Below are 20637 nucleotides of genomic sequence, written 5' to 3'. Positions count from 1 at the left end.
TTGGCCATTTCATTTCCTTTGAAACCAACAACTAGGTAACCATGATTTCTTGGTGCTTTGATGTTTGAAGTGTGCTGTTTATTCTTTGCATAGATGTTTCCTCATTTGCTTTCTAACATCTATAATTTACTTAGTTTGCACTTTGCAACTGATTCTCCCTCCAGAAACTTACCACATTCCACCTAAATTAAGCACCTTTCTTTTAAACATGGACCACTAAAAGATCCTTGGTGGGTACTAATCCCAGGAGGACGATTAAATTGGTGTTTAACATGAACAAGTACATATGTCAAAGCACAGAAAATACGCAGGACTCATCACTGCTGCCCCTGAGACCACAGAAAGGCTTTCAGCATGTCCACCTATGATGATCAAAATGAACTGAGATTGTCATCAAAGTGGCAGACTTAGTTGAAAACACACCACAAATAAAATTAATACTACACATATAAAATAATACATTGCACACATTTACTATCTTCTAGGAGTATTTTCTGTACAAAAAATAAATATCGGTAGGTATAATAAATTGGTATTTCTTTATTTATCCCCTATTAAAATCAAATATATTCAATGAACACTCTTATCATGTTTCAAAAGTAAATTATTTCCTTGAAATCAATGAAGTAACACTCCTAAATATTTACACTTATTTAAACAAAACTATCAATAAGCCAGACTTTGTGTATGTTATTTATGTTTGAATATTTATACAATTTTAATAAGAATCAGGCCTGATCCTGATTGTTAAAATAACTCCTTATTGCTGAAAACTTACTTTTAAAAAATTTAGGAACATGCAAATATGTTTACTTAAACAAATCTAAATGCAATTTTCTTTTAAAAAAATAGGAAATCTCCTAAGTCCTATTAATGTGCTATAACCTCTCTTAGACTTAGGCACTTACACTTTTATTTCCTTCCAATAATATTTTTGCTTCAGTACAGCATTAGATTTGTTTTTTACACTTTTTCTCTCTCTTCTTCCTCTCTCTCTCTCTCTCTCTCTCTCTCTCTCTTTCTCTCTATCTCTCTCTCTCACACACATACATACACAAACCATGCACATACACACACACACACACACACACACACACACACAAAGAGAAGGGGGAAAGAGAGGGGGGAGGGAGGGAGAGAGAGAGGGCTTTATATTTTTTATTTATTTCAGCTTATGCATGAGTTTGAGGGGGTCTAGTAGAGACAAAATGAATAAGCCCTACTAAGATATAACTGGAAACGATCCTCATGTCATGGCCAACCCATGCAGACTGACAAACCTGAGATTTAATCAATACAAACACATGTAATTAAAAAGAGCTTTGTGCACTTGTGACATTTTCATGCATCTGTGCTACAATTTAGCTCTCACCCTGGGGCACCAAACTCTTTTTACAGGTCCTGAGAAAAACTTAAAATCATAATGTCTGGCTTGTAAGAAATTGTTCTATGCATTTCAAGAAAAAATTAAAAAAAAACCCATGGATTATACTTTGATTTTTATATACTGGATGATGAGAAATTAAAATCACCTAAAATCATATTTTACCTTTTCTCCTTTAGAGCCCTTGAGACCTCTGACACCATCTGCTCCCTGTGGAACAAAAAGGAACATTAAAGAACAACAACACTTCACCATAAAATGAAATAGTTTGCAAATAGCTTAGCACTTACCTTTACTCCACGGGGACCGGGATAGCCAATAGGTCCCTGAGGACCAGGAGGACCCTGGAAAACATTCATTGTGACTTAAATGTATGTAACATATATTGGCAAAACTATTCATTCATGTACTGCTGTTTTGTCAAATAAGGGTTTCAGGAAATACTAAGTAAAAGTTTAATATTTACATAAATAATGTACAGAGATTCAGTAATTCTTATTAGAATTCATCATAACTATGGTAATTTATTCTATATACACTAAATATTTGGCTATCACCATGAGAATTCTTTATACAAAAGTGATAACACAATCAATTTTCTAAATGTATTATCAGAAAAGTAAAATTAGCTATTGTAGGTGTACTTGGTTATAATTTGACAGGACCTTCAATAGATTCTTTGTAACCTACCAGGGCACCCTTTTCTCCAGACTGGCCTTCTTTCCCAGGATGACCCTATATGGAGCAAACATACACTGGTAAAGACAAGATATTTATGGTAACTGTGAACTTTGGTATACCTACCACTCCTTTAAAAACATCAGATCATTCTTACGTCCTAGATGGAATGTTAAGGCCTAAGTGAAATGTTATGGCCTAGATAAAATGTTAAGGCCTAGATCATTGTTACCTGAATATTCTGTCATTAAAAGAAAACTTTCTCATATGTTTCTGGTGTTACTAGGAAAATTTCTAATGCCAAGACAGATTACATATTCTATTATGATCTGTGCCTTTGGGAGCCAATCATGATAGAAGTCAATCGGATTATACTGCATAGTTACCCACAATAGGCTTGTACCTAAACCAACCATCCAACAATTCTCACTGCACCCATGCATAAGCTTTTATGATATCAGGTGCCTCTGTGATGCACCCCAACAAAAAAAGAGACACCTGGACCAATATAGGAAACCAGTTTGAATAAGACTTCCATTTTGAGTAGTGGTGTAGTAAAGTTTCATTTCCCAAGACCTCCCTGGGAACTGACATCTTATTTGGCAAAAAGAGACATTTATTGGGTAACTGACATCCTGGTTGATAAGTTAAGATATGAGTGTGGGTCAAGTCCCATCCTAGTAGACAAATTGGAGCATGAATATTAGACAAGGCAGGTCGTCCCTGCAGTTGAATGCCACAAACAAGGGGAGCAGAATAATTGTACAACAAAGACGTGCTCCAAGGGAAACCTCCTATGCCTAAATCCTGACTGGGGAAATAACTTCACACAGATATTTGTAGATTTTGGTTTTAAAACTCTGTAGGAAATTAACTCAATGTTATGGTTCAACTCCTGAATCTAGACCTGTCAACCTGTTCAACAGGTCCTAGGGCATATGCCCAATAAACTATCCCTTTCTGACTAAGATAAGTATTCAAATGGTTTGTGAGGTGATTCTTGAACCCCCAAAATCATATGCTTTATTCTAAAATATTATTAAAATATTGTACAAAGGTCATGGCTTTTAATGACATTGAAAGCTAGTAGTTGAAGAAAAACATTACATTTGATGAGTGTCTGTTTCATTGAATATGAAATCTTTTTAAAGAGAAAGGACATAAAATAATACATCCTGTTATTAACAGTTCAATCTCAAAATCTTACACGAAGCAAATTTCATTTGGTTGATACTCTTTATGCAAACAAAAGCGTCCTCAAAAGTCAGTAGGAGCATGTGATGAAAATACAGAGAAAAACTAAAGATACTAATCATATTATCATGCTATTGAGATGTCATTTTATATATATATAAAATATATGTATATTATATATTTAAAAAATCAAAAGTATGTTTTATATCCACAGGTAAAAACAGAATAAGAAATCTGGTATCTTGCTTGAGACTAGACTAAGTAGTTTGAAGAGTCAACATAAGAAATAATTTTAAAATAAAGGCAGAAATTATATGTATCTGTGAAAAAGAGTAATAACAGATATTTCTATATTCCCACAGGAGGAAGAATGCCCCTATAGTCTGAAAATTTTTCATGGACAGAATAGGAAAAAAGCAATGCCTGCCGTGTGATTTCACCTGGTGTTTGTGCTGTCTGTCTATGTTCACTTACAGAAGTTAGAGTCATTTGATAAGACAGGAATCTCAGTTGGGGAAATGGCCCAACCAGACTGGCCTAGAAGCATCTTCTTGTTGGTGATTGGGAGAACCAAGCCCATTTTGTATGGTACTCAGGTGGGACAAGTGGTGCTGGGGGTTACAAGGAAGCACCCTGAGCAAGCCAAGAGAGACAAGACCAACTCAGCACTCCTCCACAGTCTCTGTGTAAATTCCTTCCTATGTTCCGACCCTGCTTGATTTCCTGTCCAGACTTCTCAGTGATGGATGATAATATGGAACTAAACAAGCCCTATCCCCCCCAGGTTGTTGTTGGCCATGGGGTTTTATTAACTGACATCCTAAGGCTGAAGACTAAGAGGCAAGTTAAAAAGTGGATGAACTCATGTTCTCTATGAGGAGAAGCAGGCATGAAAAAGTAATAGCCACTGAAAATACAAGCTGACTGAAATAAAGGAACATGTGGAATTATGAAGGAGAGATTTTGGCAGGTTCTGCTGTGCAGCATGGGGTCACTTTATACAGAGGCTACTATGATTGCTTGTGGAAATCTCAGTGACAACATAGACAGCTTTGACTTACAGGAGGTCCATCGGCACCAGGAAGTCCTGCAAGCCCTGGTTTTCCTTGTGGTCCCTAGGCAAAAAGAAGAAAATACTATTTAAAAGAGAGGAAACATATAAAAAGCTCTACATGGTGGGTATCACTACAACACTAATAACAACATGACCTTGAGAGGGTGTCACTAAGTACTCAACAGTGTCCTAAATACTTGATAAACAAAAACACAGTACATAAAAGCAAATGAAAACTGAACTCAGCAGATGTCAAAATATGCTACGTTTAGTCGGCATGGTTGTTTTAAATCTTTCATTATTAAAAGTGGCAAGTTTTTAAGTGATACAATTAAAGGTCACTAACAGAACAAAAATGCAAATAATGCAGGTCAGAAATCATTCACTCCTAACACTGAGTGAAGCTTCAGAGTAAAACTTCGAAATTCACATTGAGAATGTTATATTAATACATATCCAAAGATACAATTATAGGCTCTACCAAACGCTTTGGAAATAGTAGACCAAATATACAATGGTGGCGCCAGAGAACTAAAAACAAGATGAAATATTCCTAATGCTATGCTCTTAGTGTCAGAGGAGACAATTATTACCAAGGTGTTTGTGGTAATGTAACCAAATGAATGTGTTGTTGGTTGTGTAAAAGTATTGCATGCATAACTATAAATATTATGACTTGATCATGGTGATAAATGAATACATTAACAATTAATACATTTACTACACTACACTTCTACTTAATGAAGAATAAGTTTACTCAAAAACAGGTTTTATTCTGTCAGCCCATATACATCTTATTTACCTCTCTTGATTTTGAAGAGGCTGCATAAGCTTACTGACCTATGAATGGGATCTAGATTTGCACATATGCTTGTTACATTGTTCACATATTTTTTAGACTGTCCTATTATTAACAAACATGGATACAGTTCAGAGTTCTAGACATGGATAGTCAGGTTCTTAAATTGTTTTAGTAACTGTAAGTTCCTGAATGATTTATTAGGACCTGTTAAAAGTACATCTATCTTGATGTAAAAGGAGCATAAACTGATATGCATTAACGAAAGACGGAAATGTAACTGTTCAGTGGATCACTCTGGTCCTTTCTTAACTACTGAGAATTTCTAATTCCATGTCAGCTTATCATTCCTAAATGTAGAACACTATAAAGAAAAATATTGCCAGCAAACGCTTTCTTAAGAGAAACTTAGGCATTCTATTGGGGAGATTAAGTTTATGAAGCCCTGGGCAGTATTGCTTGATCCATTTCATTTGCCAGGACTTGAGAATAGTTGGTAGAGGAAAGGGGATGTCATCAGCAAGTCTGAATCTCAGACCGTTCACAGCATTTCCACTGTTAGAGGGCATTTCACGTAAGCACTGTACCCATGTTGACTGGCACTGGTATGCTTGATAGGAAAGCACCAATTAAATCACATGTAACAGAAAGCAGGGGACGATCACCTTTTCAAAATGGCTTTCATATATTACTTGAATCCTTTTGGAAGGACTTAAAGTTTCCAATTCTTTCCAACAATATGCAACCCTATTACATCTCACAGTCATTCCCTTAAGCCACAGAATACTTAATTGCAATATTTTGCCTGTCACTTAAATTAATCTTTATTTTCAAGACACTGGGTTTGTTTCTTCAAACCACAGTACACCAACACAGAATGAGTCCATGCATTATTGCTACAAGTAGAGGGGCCGACGGTTTGGTACCCAGTGCTACATGGACCTTTTCCATTGATATACATTTGAGGAAAGACAAGAAATATTAAAACTCTGCCAAAATAATATGATTTTTAAATGAAACTGAATTCAATCCATCTTCTTTTGAATGGAAGTTTCGTGACAACAAAATGTTTTATCTGCATTTCTAACTCCCCGTGCTTTCCCTGGTGAGATGAGAATACAGATGAGTGAATGTCATATGTTTCATATTTTAATAACAGTTAAAATTTATGAAGTGTTTCTATGCACTATGTTAAGCAATTTATATGCTTATATCCACTTTGTCTGAGTGAGTCCCAGGAAAAATCAACATCTGTTATTATGTGACATGTGACAGAGTCATAGTCTGTATGCATGTAGAGAGCCACTCAAGTTTTCAAAGTCACTGTCTTTAATCGACATTTACTTTGTGTCTTGGTGTTTCTCACTGAGCTCATAGAGTCACATCATTTGTTTTCTGTAAATCAATTAGCATGTGAGTAATATGAACTCTAAACTCACAAATTAAATCACAGGAAATGCTCTCCTTGTCAAAAATGTCAGAATAAATAGCAGAGGTAGTTTATCATTGCCGACTACTAGTAGCCTTTGCTAGAAATATAATTAAAATAAGCTGAAATAATTTTAAGTTAAAGTTATTAGATATTAAGCTTTTAGTTATTAAGTTTTAGACTTAAGTTTTAGATACTAAAATATCTAATTCAAATATAATACTAAATATTAAATTACACATGAAATAGCTATTGTTACAAAGTTTAAAGTAACAAGTGATTTAGTAAATTGATAGAAAAATAAATAAAATACTCGCTACCTGATATAGGCAAGATATTAAGTACAGAACATATACACAGTCTTTCAATATCTGTCTTTTTGAGCTTATTGTCTTTTTTGATGGGACAAGATTGTCTTTGAATTTGGAAAGTGGATATGCTCAGAACAGAGAAAACACTTGAGTACAATGTGAACGATGCTGCAGTGAGCCAAACCAAATATTTTACCTTTGGCTCTGAAAGAGGAATTCAAATATAGCCATTTTTCCAAGGAGAAAATTCCTCGTAACAATCCAAGGAATACATAATAAGATTCTGTTGAAATATGACAGGTACATATTTTAAATGTAATTTATAAAATGGATGTGATGTTTATGAAGAGTTTGATAGAAGTCAATAGTTGTCAAGTTTGAATATACTGATCTAAAACAGAGACTCAAGGTGAACAGTGCGGTCAATAATATGCTGCTTGCCAAACTAAATGGCTTAAAATAATCTTCAAAGCATACCTAAATTTCATACTGTATTTTTCAACACCCTCAATATACTGCACAATATAATCATCCCCATAAATAATGAACGTCAACAGTCCCTATAGAAAGGAAGTAGGCAATTAGACAAGTGTGGTCTAAGGAGGTGGAAACAGGCAGGCTCCAGTGAGTTAGAAGACGACTTGGACCACATAGAGAGTTGACGTGGTCAACCCTTGCCAAAAAGTAAAAAGAAAAAAAAAGAGAATTGTGGAAATGACCAACAACCAATTAAAAATTAAAGATGCCAAGTTCAGGAAATGCTAAGAGAATGATGATAAGATCTTGGAATACCGTGAGAGAGTGATCAAAACACAAGAGAGACGAGTATTAATGTCTGGATGTGGAAAAACTAGTATTTCCATGTATTGTATCACTGATGGAAACAAAAAATAAATTTTTCAACCATCAATAGTTTAGAAGTTAAAAAAATCAGTATACCATGCTTACTATACTATCTAAGGCTTTTAACTACTACAAGAAATGAGTAAAGCTATGTCTATGAAAACATTTTCCTGTAAATCCTCATGGCACCACATTGATGAAAAATGGCTATCAACTGATGAACGAATTTGGAATGTGATACTAATTGCAAAAAGAGATCAGATTATAGATACATGATCTCACTTGGTTAAGTCCCTAAAACATTATAAAATGAAAAATAAGCACAAAGACCATATGCTCAGTGCTATAATGAAATTTATGCTTTGAAATATCAACATTTCATTACTATAAAATATTCAGGTGGTCGGAAATTGTACAGACAGAGAGCAAACAGACTGTTGGTTAATATTGTAGGATGGAAAGGGGACTCAGAAAGCCTTCCTAGGTTGGTATGTTCTAACAATTAAGTGTTTGTACAACTTTGTAAATTCATTAAAAAAAATGTCTCATGTTAAGCTATACAAGCAAACTTTATAATATGTAAATTATACATGAGTAAATCTATTGATTTTTCTCAGAAGAACCAGTTATGTTCACTGAAATTGATGAAAAAAAAATCACTTCAGAGAGCCAGATAATGATTGTACTATAATCAAGGCAGAAAGGAGGTACTACTTGGGGAATAATCTCGCAAAGGAAACCAGGGGAAAGTGATCCCTTTTTAAGTACTCCATTTATTCTTGCTGTCATCTGAACACTGAGTTATTAACAAAAGTATTTCTCACCCATACCAAAATGGGCCAGTGGAAACTTAAAAGAACCCTTTAAGTAGATCATGCAACAAGTTTTATTGAAAGCAAATGTAATTACAACCAAAAAAAGTATAGACGTTATGTGCTGGAGGGATGACTCTTTAGTTAAGAGCATTGGTTGCTCTTCCATAGGACCTGGTTTCGGTTCCCAGGAGCAGCACACAATGATCTTTCAGTGCACTTCCAGAGGATCTGATGCCCTCTTATAGCCTCCACAGGCTTTGCACACATGAGGTGCACAGACAATTATACAAGAAAAGTATTCATACACAGAATAAAGTTTATTATTTACAAATAATACAGTTTAAGTTATATTTTATAAACTTCTTTCCTTACAAAAAATCCTTCAAAGTAAATCAAACCATCACATACCATAATGAATCAAGCACAAAGATTTTTGTAGTAATAATTCTGTCATGGATATCTTGTTTTGGATGATAGATAAGTGCATGAAACATGGTGGGTATTAAAAGTATAAACTTAATGTGCAACTCCCCAGGCTTCATTCTCAATGCCTAATTCTAAAAGTAATGAAGTTCAGAGTTTACAGACTTTGAACAGTCATCCTATTAGTTACTGAAATTATATCATTATCGACAATGTTATCTGCAATCTCAGTCAAAATTTTATACTTTTTAAAATTACACCTTAAAAATGTTTAAATAAATTCTATCCAATGTCTAAATAAATTATACCCAACTTTTATTACCGTGGTTCTAATTCAGGTGACTGTATGACTTTGATAATAAGGAGGGAAAGTATGGAGATTTCTTATCCAAAAGACAAGGCTTTACCCCTGCTGTAAAACAGCTTACCAGTGATTATGAGAACACGAGAACAACTTACTTTTTCTCCAGGAGGACCAATTGGGCCTTGTGGACCAGGAAGTCCCTGTTATGAAAGAATTTATTTAATGTCAGGAATCATTTCACAAGGACACATCTTCACAATAGATAATTAAATCTATGGTACTTGGATTGAGTCACAGGAGAATCTCTCTCTCTCTCTCTCTCTCTCTCTCTCTCTCTCTCTCTTGCTTTCTCATTTATCTCACCTCTCTCCTTCTCTTCCTCCCCCTCTCTCCCTCTCACTTTCCCAATTCTTCACTCAAACACACACACACACACACACACACACACACCACACACACCACACACACACACACACACACACACACACACACACACACTCCCTCCTTTGCGTCACAGAGCAGTTTGAGGAAGTTTCACAAGCTCCTCTTTGCGAGAGCTTATAATGCAATTCTATCCAGAACCTTCTGTAGGTTTTCACCATGGCACCCTGTGAATGCTGAATAAGTCATTTTCCTCTTGAACATGTTAAAAAGAAATGTTTTTCATATTCACAGATTAAACGTATTTGGCAAATGGCTTAGACTTACTTGAGGTCCTGGATTTCCTTGCTGACCTGGTGGTCCAGGCTCCCCTTGAGGACCCTGCATAGGAAGAAATAAAATAATTAGTAATGCTTTTGCATTATAGTTTTTAATTCAAATCATTAGCACCAAATCAGTTTTCATTCAAGATGACTGGAAAATATATTTCATAATGTGTAATATATTTTAACTTAATAACACAAAGTCCAGTGCTCTGAAATTGACATGAGTGTATAGATATAAACTACATACCATGTTTCCTTTTGGTCCTTGGGGGCCATCTATACCTCCAATACCCTTCAATGAAGAACAAAACAGATGTAAAATTTTAAATATTAAACAAGAAAATAAAATGAATCCTTTTATAATATGCTAGCCAGTAGCCTTGGTGAATGAGGATCCTTTTAAAGTGAAGAGAAATGAGAAGTTAATATTTAATAAAAATTAAGGAAGACTTGTATAGTGCCTCCCACCCATGTCCACCCTGAAGACAGTCTAGCAGCATTTTCCAGTGTGTGTTATGATAAATCATGAAAAGTATAAGACCTACCTAAACAGACAGAAAGAGCAAGGATGGAGAAAGAATTCAATGAACCTGAGAGCTAATATCCATAGAACTCAGAGTACAGCAGGCCTGTGAACTAGTTTCTCTAAAGAGTTATATATATATGCACATGAATTACATATACGTATACATATACATATGGATTACACATACACATATACATACATATACACTTGGCAACAAGCTTTCTTCTAGAAAACCCAGAATTTCCCAGTAATACATACAGGCTGCCCAGGAGGTCCTGGAGTGCCCCTTGGTCCCAGCAAGCCTCGTGGACCCTGAGAGGAATAAAAGAAAAAGGGAAGCTTGCATAAGAAATATCCTCAGAACAGGCCTCTTTCACTGAATGACTTTAATATAATGTGAGTTAAAATATTTATTCATCTATCAGTACATGGAAAGTGTTTAAAAAACATCTTATGTAATATAAATATTGAATGTTTATAAGACACAAAAGGAAAAAGTAGATAACAGTGTTTAGCATAAAAACTTTCTTACATTCAATTTATTTACACATGTATCACTTGTAATGTGTTTTAAAAAAAACAAAATAGTCAAATGTTCTTAATAAGACACCTTTGTTTCATTTTCTAACTTGGTTGGCACACTCAATTTTGTTATGTTGACACTGATTGAACAAACAGAAAACGTAGGGCTCTCATTCATCTTCCTAACTTAAATCTTGGGAGAGCATTCGTTTAAGAACCAACAGCTGGGTATTTATCTATGCAGATTATAGAACCATTTTCTACATTGAGGGGTTTTAAATTATTAACAGTTACATTCAAATCCCTTTTCTGTCCTCTTCTCAAAGTTCTTTCCCAGCTTTAGAAACATACTCATAATAGTTTACTCTATTTTCTTTACTGAAATGGACATGGCCGGCTTTAATGAAGCAAATGAAAGCTGAGTCAGGAGGCCTCAAGTCACAAAGGTTCCCTTCACCAGAAAATGCAATAGTATACACTGGTTTTTAATATGAAAATTCCTTGGCTAATTTGTGTGAAATGTTTCTGAGTTTAGCATTGCCTAACTAGTGGAAGACGCTATTTCCCAAGAAAGAGACTGGGATTTAAAAATAAAGGAAATAGTTGCTTACAGCTTCCCCTGGAAGACCCCTGGGCCCGATCTCTCCATCTTCTCCCTATGGGTGACAAACATGGACGGAGTCCTGTTAGAGGGGTGTGATTTCAAAAGAACTTTGTTCTTTGGTGGTCTAATTGTAAACAAGTCTGAAACAAGCAAAGTCGTAGTATACCCTCATTCCATCATCGCCGGGGAGGCCAGGTGGACCTTGTGGACCTCTTTCCCCCTAGGGAATAAACAGACACAGGATAAATACAGGGATCGAGGTGATTGTTTCTGCGTATAGAAGATGTCAATATAACCAGGCACAACAGGACACTTGTCCTCGAAATCTTCCTCTCCTTGACCTTTCTTGAAGTAGTTGCAGTAGTAAAATTTTAAACTCTAACAGGATTTACAAATTAGTATGCTAGAAAAATTTCCTCTCAACTTTTAATAAAAATGATTTAAAGAAAACATATGCAAAATATTTCCAAGCAGTGATCAAGAAATGAATCATTCAGAAAATTATTTATGACTATCTTAAGAATGAGTACACTTGTGCGTCCTTTTGTTTCTTAATTTCTGAATAATTCAATATTAAACCAGCACAACTCGTGAAAGATTCAAGGGATTTAGGATTTATTTCACAAAACAAAATTGCACATTCACCCTAGTATGTGTTAGGAGTGCAATATTATTTTGTTAGGTTGACTATGAGATTAAACTTTCCTTTTCATTCTCCAATTTACCTAAATACAGTCCTAGGTTTGTTCTTCATTCTGGTGAAGAAAGATATAAACAACCAACTCTTACTGTTTTTTTTTTTTGGTTGAAAATTGATTTTATTTTATTTTATTTTTTTTGTTTTTTTTTTTGTTTTTTTTTTATTAACTTGAGAACCGCCTCCCAGTTTCCCATGAAAAGATAACCAGCAGTTTTGACTCTCCAGCACACTGATTTCTTGAGCTTTACCATTAATGAGTTCTTGCACTGAAGTGTGCATCACAAAGCAACAGTATGTTGCCAGGATATCTGCAGGTGTCCTCATCTCGCTTATTTCCACAGGAAAATATGTAGAGAATATGCAATGCTCGAGAAATAATATTCTCATTTAAGTTCTCCAACTCTGCTATTAAAGGGTCTTCCTTACAACTGTGAGCACAGACATTCTGCCTCTATCTTTTTGTACACAGGAATATTTGACTGTCTATACGTAGTGAAAAATCACACTGGCACTATATATACAAAGTTGTATCTACATTTTCTCAGTATCCAATAAATACAGAAATTTACCAAACGGAGTCACCACTGTCTGTGTTAATATTTTTCTTCTGATTTCCAAAGTATACCATAACCACCTAAGCTCTTAAGATTACTATTACATCTTGGATAAAAATGTAGTAAAGGGAACTTACCCTGTGACCTTTGTCACCTGGCAGACCTGGAAGTCCATCAAACCCTCGGTCTCCCTGTAAAATCACATATAATCATGACCAGTATATTCTCATTCCGGGTCAGGACTCTAATGTCAGTGTGAACTGTAAATTTCAATACATTTTATATTACATTACAATACTGTCAAGGACAAAGTGCCAAACATGATCCGAATACAAAGTTATAAAGTCCTCGCCTTAGACCCAGGTTCTCCTGGCATGCCTCTTCCTCCATCGGCACCTGGACGGCCCTAAAATTGCAGAATGTGAGATTAGGCAGAGTGGGTAACATAGCAGTAAATACAAAGAAACAAACTCATCAATGGCTGACATGCACAAGGAAAAATACCCATACCCTCTTTCCAGGTTTTCCGGTTGGACCAGGAGGACCTTGGACACCTCGAGGACCCTGTGGGAAAACATTAGAAGCAGAGTGCCAAAATCTTAATCAGTCAAAGTCAAAAGAGAAGTTTTAGAAACCAGTATTCTGTGTGTCCCACAACTGTTTAATCACAAGATTTTTTAGGCTTAAAAATTCTGACACAGCAGAAGTCAGAAGAGCAATTTTTTAAGGAGCTTCTCATATAAACAACTATATTGTAAAATATTTTATGTGGATGTGAACATAGTCAAACAAAAGAAATATAATGGTAAACTTATAAGCCTTTATGATCAATTGAGTTATGATGTGTTCAGTTGTCAGAAAGGTGGTTTCCACATAGCAGTCATGGAACTATGTCAATGCCATCATTCTGTTCTCATTTCAAGAACTTGACCTTTTTCCTTTTCATTGTTTAAATGTCCTTGCCGAGATGATTCATGTCCCAAACCACTAAGCACATTGGATTTAATCACCTTTCAAGCACAGTGAAATCTCCTGTAGCATGATTATCTGTTAAAGTTTTCAACTAAATCTTCATGAGTGACTATTCAACTATCCAGAGTCCTGATGATCATATTCTAACTAGAATCAAGCTCTCGTCGAAGGTTACAAATATTTGTTCTGGAAATGTAAGGATGATGGTGTCTAATCATTGGAAGTCAGAGCGTACAGCTTAAAAACTGTTGGAGAGGGGTCTGCCATGAATCTAACCGGAAGGGAAGAGAAGAAATACCAACTCAATGAATGTTGCTAGGTTTGGATTTTTATCCTTAATGAACTAATTTTATTTTACATGTATGTCCCTAGGTGTGTTAAGTACACCATGCATGTGGATGGGCTTGTGGACATCAGGGGAGGCCATCAGAACTGGACATAAATGTTGCTGTTAGCAGCCTTGTGGGTGCTGAGAACCAAGCCTGGGACTTCTGGAAGTTATACACTTACTGAGGAACAATCTATCCTGCTGTGCACTACGGACAGATGTCAATGAAAAAGATCCTTCTCTGATATCACCTAACTCTTTGGACTTAAAGGCTCAACAAACACTATATGTCCCAAAACACATACCGTCTTTCAGATTCACCAGTTCTGTAAGCAGATGAGTATGTATGCTGCTTTGTAAATTTTAATGAGCAATTATTTTTCAATTTTCATATGTAGCATATTTTAATATTTTTCTGAAATTCCTAGTGAACCAAGTTAGTGGTTTTCCAGCTCTTTATAGCAATGTTAATTAAACAAAGAAAGCAAGGTTAACACACATCTTGGGCTGGTCAAATATTGTTACCAACTTTCTTAGGGTTCTGTTGCAGGAAGCTATGGTATATATACATGATGGAATATTTATAACCAAGGAGAAGAGTATAGCATTGATACACTCAAATGCCTTGAATCTGAAGACCTTATCAAAAAGACAGCAATAAAATGTTATATAAGACACAATTTCGTGTAATTTTTTTCTGAAAAATGTCCAAAATTCTGTGAGAAAGAATAGGCCAGTGGTTAGCAGACATTTGTGGTTCAAACAAGGTTGTAAGTGTAAAGGGGGAAAATTAGAATTGCTTGTGTGCCTTCTAGACATAGTAGGACTGTTGCACTCATGAATTCCTAGCAGCTGTGGCTGACTACACATGATCAAGCCATTCAGCATTCTAGCATGGAGTGACTGTCACTTGTAATTGAGGTTTTGTGGGAGTTAGTGTTAGTTTTCTTTAAAAGTACAGCCTCAGCTTCGTGCAGGTCCCCCAACAGAAGCAGTGGCTGTTCCTGAATCTGTTGTCTGCCTTCCTGTGGATTCAATTCCCCTAACTGGGCTACATTGTCTGGCCTCTGGGAGGGGATGTCCCTAGCCCTACAGTGATTTCATGTGCAGGGGGAAGAGGGGACTAGTGAGAGGTGGAGGATGGACGAATTTGGGGGAGGATCTGCATGATGTGGTACTGGGAGGGGGGCTGATAATGGGATGTAAAGTGAATAAATATTTTTTTAAAGTACAGTGTCTAGTCCTGTGATCCCCTTTCAGTGGACAGCCCAACACCCATGAGTATATGGGCAGCACAACCTGGAGTCAATGGGTTATTTAAAAGAGAACAGGAAAAACATGAACAGAAGAGGACATCAGGTTGCGAGATCGGAGGTTGAGGGTGGGGATAGCTCATGTTAGGAGAAGTTGGCAGTAAATATGATTAAAATACCTTTTTGATTCTCTTAAAGAAATGAAACATTATAAAAAAGATTATAACCAAAGAACTGTTTGGATTTATAGAGCATTTTTATCTTAATCATAGTTATAAAAGTATATAATGGGCTCTGATTCTATTATTCCTTATCATTTTTAACAAATCTAATTACAGTTAAGTAAGTAGTATCATTAGGAAAGACTACAGAGAGGGTAATGGTGGGTGAATATTAACAAAATATAGGCATGCATAGAAATGGTATAGAAATATATTATTATAATTAAAGTATGATTACAAAGTCATGAAGAAGGAAAACGGAAAACAATGAGTAAAAAATACAGAACTCCACAGTCAATGTAAAGTGACATTCTACAGCTTATTAAACAGTATTTTCATTTTAAAATGAGTGTTTTAAAATCACGGTGTTATATTCTTTTTTATTTTCTTGTTTCTACCATGAATACATTGACTGTCTAACATCTCTCTCTACTTATTGTCTAACACACGAAGGTCTGACATTAGCTTGCATGAAGTGTGCTAAGCAATCTTCATGAAAAAATATGCTATGTTTGCTGTGTGCGAAAATTTGGGTGCAAGAAAGGAGGAGAGAGCCTGGTAACACAGATGCAGTCACTTCTCTAGAAAACAGCATCTACTCTCAACCCTGCCAGTTCCCCAATTTAAATACTGTGTAATTAATCAACTAATGGAAGATCAACGGTCCAATCAGATTCTTTTTCCCATTTAAATGGTATGGCCTAAATGTGATGTACATGCATTCTTTATTCCTAGCATTTCCATAATAAGCAGAAATAATAAAAGCAAATAAAGAGAACAAAGCATTGGTTCTTACCTGAGGACCTGGATCCCCACTCTCACCTTTGGCTCCAGCTGAACCAGGACCCCCCTGAGGAGAAAAGCAAAGCAGACAACCAATCAATGTTAAGTCATTGATGACTTTGATTCACTTGAAAGAAATAAACATACTTTGCTAATCAGTTTGATATTTCTCATGCAATGAGCTATTAATGTCCTATATCTAAAGTGTGATTCTTCTAGTCAGAGCAAATGCATACTGATATATGAACCATATATAAACATCTATATTCCACTTACAACTGAACAGGAGTCAACATTAATATCACACTGAAATTTTCTTTAAAATTTTTACTGTAACAAACATTGTCTGATAAACAAGGCCTGAGTAACCATTGCACTGTGAGGTACCACGAGGGCAGTGAATTTCCACAGAGTCAGGCATACACTGGGTTCACTCACACAGTAAGGGGTGCACGAAACCAACTCTTTATAAACATTTAATTCTCAGCTAATGAATTTTATAGTAGGAAATTGTTTTAGAAAGATGATATTGGTACCATTATTATTGTTGTGAAATAACATCAAAGCATTTTCCTCAGTTTGTTTTGATTTTTTTCTATAAAATGAATCATTATAATAAATATAATTTACAGATGTTTATATAATTTAAACAGTACAAATATGCCAAGGAGATTAACTGCAAGGGAAAATTAATTGCTTTAGAAAGGAGCTATAGAATTTACGAATATATATTATGCATCCATACTGTCTAAAATTTTATAGTATTAAAAATTAATATGATTGTTATAAATTACTTAGTGTATTCACAAGTATTCAGATTTATTTTAATGAGTATACGTTAAATTAAACGGAGTTCCAGCAAAAGTCAAAACTTGATAAAGCTGAAAGAAGCTTTCTAGTGCCGCCTAGTGGTATGAACATGAAATAACTCCTACTCTGTCTCCCAAGATAGATGAGAAGTGAAGGAAAATGTATTTTTAAACTTTTAGAATTATAACAATAACCACGTTTCTAAAAAAGAATTCTTGCACCTAATTTCCTATAATGAAAGAAGGACTATGTATCACTGAACTGAATACAGTTAGAGTAATCAGATTCTTTTTTTAATTGGATAATTTTTTTATTTACATTTCAAATGTTATCCTCTTTCCCCCTTCTCACCTCCCGGCCCTGACATTCCCCTACATTGGGCTGTGTTTCACTCTCTGTTCATACGCATTACTTGCTCTGTAGATTGTAGTAACATTCTTTTACATATACTCAAAATTACCATGTAATTGATGGGAAAGAAGATGAACAGGAATATCGTTTCTACCTTCTTTATTGCCTATGATTTTGTAAAGCATTTCCATATTCCTCTGTGAGTGTATAATTTATTTGTATCACTAGCATGTGAATAAAACTTATTTCTTTGTTAAGCGACTTAATAAAATTTTCCTTCTTGTGTTTAGAAAAGCAGAACAGTAAGAAAAAATGAACTTTTAATAATCTATTCAAAGGTGTATTTAATTGATGTCCTATTGAATATGTTATCTGAACATTTCATACAGGAGTATGTATATCAAAATTATATATATACATACATGTATATAATGAAAATTTAAAATTTAGTTTAAGGAACTATACATTTAAAGAAAGCAGCAATACTTCGGCAAAACTTGCTAATTTTTATTGTATTATATTAAGGCACTTATCAGTTTATTTATACTTTTTACAGTACCAAAGATTACCATTTTATCAGGAGTTAATTAGTCAAGCTATTTTTACTACTATAGCTCTGTAGTATAACTTAAAATTGGAGAAGTAAGCCTTCCAGAAATTCTTTTATTATTCAAGACTGTTTTAGCTATCATGGATTTCTGGTGTTTCCATATGAGCTGAAAACTGCCTTTTTAAGATCTGTGAAGAGTTGCATTAGAATTTTGATGGGTTTTGAATTTAACTGCATATTGCTTCAGAGAGGCTGGCCACTTTTACTATGTTAATCCTCCTGATCCATGAGCAATGGGGATCTTTGCATCTTCTGACAGCTTCTACAATTTCTTCCTTCAAAGACTAGATGTTTTTATCGTGCAAATGTTTTATTTGCTTGTTTAGAGGTACCCCAAGATATTTTGTATTATTTGAGGCTTTCATGAAAGGTTGTGTTTTCCTGATTTCTTTCTCATTCATTTCTCATTTATGTATAGAAGGCCAACTGTTGTGTGTGTGTGTGTGTGTGTGTGTGTGTGTGTGTGTGTGTGTGTGTGTTAGTTTTGTATCCAGCTACTTGACTAAAACTTGATCAGCTGTGAGAGTTTCCTCTGATGAAAATTTTCTTGGTCATTTATGTGTACTATTTTATTCTCTGGGAGTAAAGATACTTTGAGTCCTTTCTTTCCAACTTACGGGAAGAAAACAATATGAACAAAATATAATTTAATTTAAAAACTGGTTTAAATAATGAAAATATAATAAGGAAGATAACATTTAAAGGAGGCATGGGAAAGGAAAATAATCAAAATATCTTATATAAAAATTATTTTCAATAAAATAAAATATAAAAATTGCACAATTAACCAAGATTTCACATGCAATATAGTGATAACTCAAGTATATAAATAACGTTCAAAGACTTAAAATAAAGTAGTATTTTGACAATTAAATAGAATTCAAATAAAGTATAATTATGGTTTAAATAGCAGATATGTAACTATATTCATTTATTAAATTTTCCTTTATTTTGATGATAGCGTCCCTAAAAATTTATGATCAGAATTACTAAAAATTAAACAAAAAACTATTTAAATGAGTCAGTATGAGTCATAAACAATAAGTTTACTAGCCTGAGGAATAAACAGAGACTTGAAGTTGATGTGAGAAAACATATTAATAGGAAAATTTTAATATATAAGTTATTTAACATACCACAGGACCTGGTCTTCCGGTAAGACCCATTGGGCCAGGAGGGCCTCTCAGAGCAATCTAAAAGATAAAAACCATCAAGTTTAGGAAGGCTTGCCTAGTAGTATGTTGTAGCACAAGTCATTTGGACAGGATGTCCTTGGGTAGTATATAAACTAACAAAGGTATACCAGCAACATGCTAGTAAAGTTTAGTCAGTGGTGAAGTACATGTAACTAGAACGTTCTATTTAATGACTATTCATGTCTCAAACTTATAGAGTCTTGAATAATATACTGCCAAAATTTAGTCAGTTAAAAATAGATTTCAGAAAAAAATAGATTATCTAATAGTTTTCTACTATGAAGCACACTCCAAAAGATAGAGCCTTCTTTGTCTTCACTGTGCAGGCATGTGAAGATCTTGGTTGGAGATCTTTAATAAAGGTGAACAATTAAAGGTAAATGTTTTCTAGTAGAGTTTTAAGATAAATTACGGTGATTAGCGTGTAGCAGTACAATTCAGAATTCTTTCTGTGGACAAAATAGACTGATCGGGTGCTTTATCATTAGACTCCATGACAAAAAAAATATGAAATTAGGGTATTTGAAAAACCAGAGTGCAGAGCAGAGAAAAAGTCCTTGATAGATGTTAAGTTACTTAGATCTACTGTTTTAAATATTAACGAGTGAAAGATGAATGTGTATTTCAAAAATAACCCTATGACTGAAAATCATAAAAAATATAACACATGAAACAAAATCAGGAAGATCTCTGAAGGTCCACCAATAACTCACTTCTAAATTAGTAAGAATAAGCTAGATATCTGGAATTCAACATCTCGCTATCTGTTTTCTAAACAAGTTAAGATGACAAGTCACATTAACTGACTGTGAAAACATCATCATGCCCTAGATTAGGGACTCTCTCAGCCCTCTTTTTACAAGCTTCTTTCAGCAGTAGAAGGTGACGAACACGGAACCTCCCAACTTGATGTAAGAGTGAGAAAGATGGAGGACTATGATGAGACAGTGCTTTCCGGATGCAGCTGGACAGACGCACATAAGAACCAGGAGATGCTACGAACAGTGTGCCCACAACCTGCACAAGATCCAGCCACACACAGCCAGAGCACGGAGCAGAAAGGAGATCAGGAACTCCCACTGTCAAGTTTTGTCAGGAAATGGCGTACCTGACTGACCCAGCTCAAGGAGATGGTCCTATCATTCCTTCTAGACTCCACCCCAGTTACCTGGTAACAGCCGGGTAATGCCCAGCTTACTGTAAAAGGAACTGAGAGCTCTCAATTCACTCGCTTACTCTTACTCTCTTAATGTCTTACTCTCTTAC

At 35.0% G+C, this 20637-nt stretch overlaps 1 protein-coding gene across 4 annotated transcripts in view; it reads right to left on the bottom strand.

Moving 5' to 3' along the window:
• The window catches only part of Col11a1 (collagen type XI alpha 1 chain), a 193129-nt gene that overhangs the window by 94937 nt on the left and 77555 nt on the right, over window positions 1-20637 (bottom strand). For 3 of the 4 annotated variants that reach the window (XR_010063586.1, NM_013117.1, XM_006233210.5), the window contains exons 14-28: window positions 19312-19368; window positions 16418-16471; window positions 13358-13411; window positions 13200-13253; window positions 12985-13038; window positions 11760-11813; window positions 11601-11645; window positions 10726-10779; window positions 10189-10233; window positions 9943-9996; window positions 9390-9434; window positions 4318-4371; window positions 2075-2119; window positions 1675-1728; window positions 1550-1594 (exon numbers count right to left, since the gene is read on the bottom strand). Coding sequence is in view for 3 of the 4 variants with exons in the window: in NM_013117.1 (NP_037249.1) it covers window positions 1550-1594; window positions 1675-1728; window positions 2075-2119; window positions 4318-4371; window positions 9390-9434; window positions 9943-9996; window positions 10189-10233; window positions 10726-10779; window positions 11601-11645; window positions 11760-11813; window positions 12985-13038; window positions 13200-13253; window positions 13358-13411; window positions 16418-16471; window positions 19312-19368 (768 nt within the window). In the remaining variant the exon portion in view is untranslated. Of the gene's footprint in view, window positions 1-1549; window positions 1595-1674; window positions 1729-2074; window positions 2120-4317; window positions 4372-9389; window positions 9435-9942; window positions 9997-10188; window positions 10234-10725; window positions 10780-11600; window positions 11646-11759; window positions 11814-12984; window positions 13039-13199; window positions 13254-13357; window positions 13412-16417; window positions 16472-19311; window positions 19369-20637 lie in introns of those variants that run through there. The other variant, XM_063281374.1, reaches the window with a different exon arrangement.

The sequence above is a fragment of the Rattus norvegicus genome, chromosome 2 (genome assembly GCF_036323735.1).
Source record: "Rattus norvegicus strain BN/NHsdMcwi chromosome 2, GRCr8, whole genome shotgun sequence".
Classification (NCBI taxonomy): Eukaryota; Metazoa; Chordata; class Mammalia; order Rodentia; family Muridae; genus Rattus; species Rattus norvegicus.
Note: the sequence above shows the minus strand (reverse complement) of the source record. Positions and strands in the feature narration are given on the sequence as shown.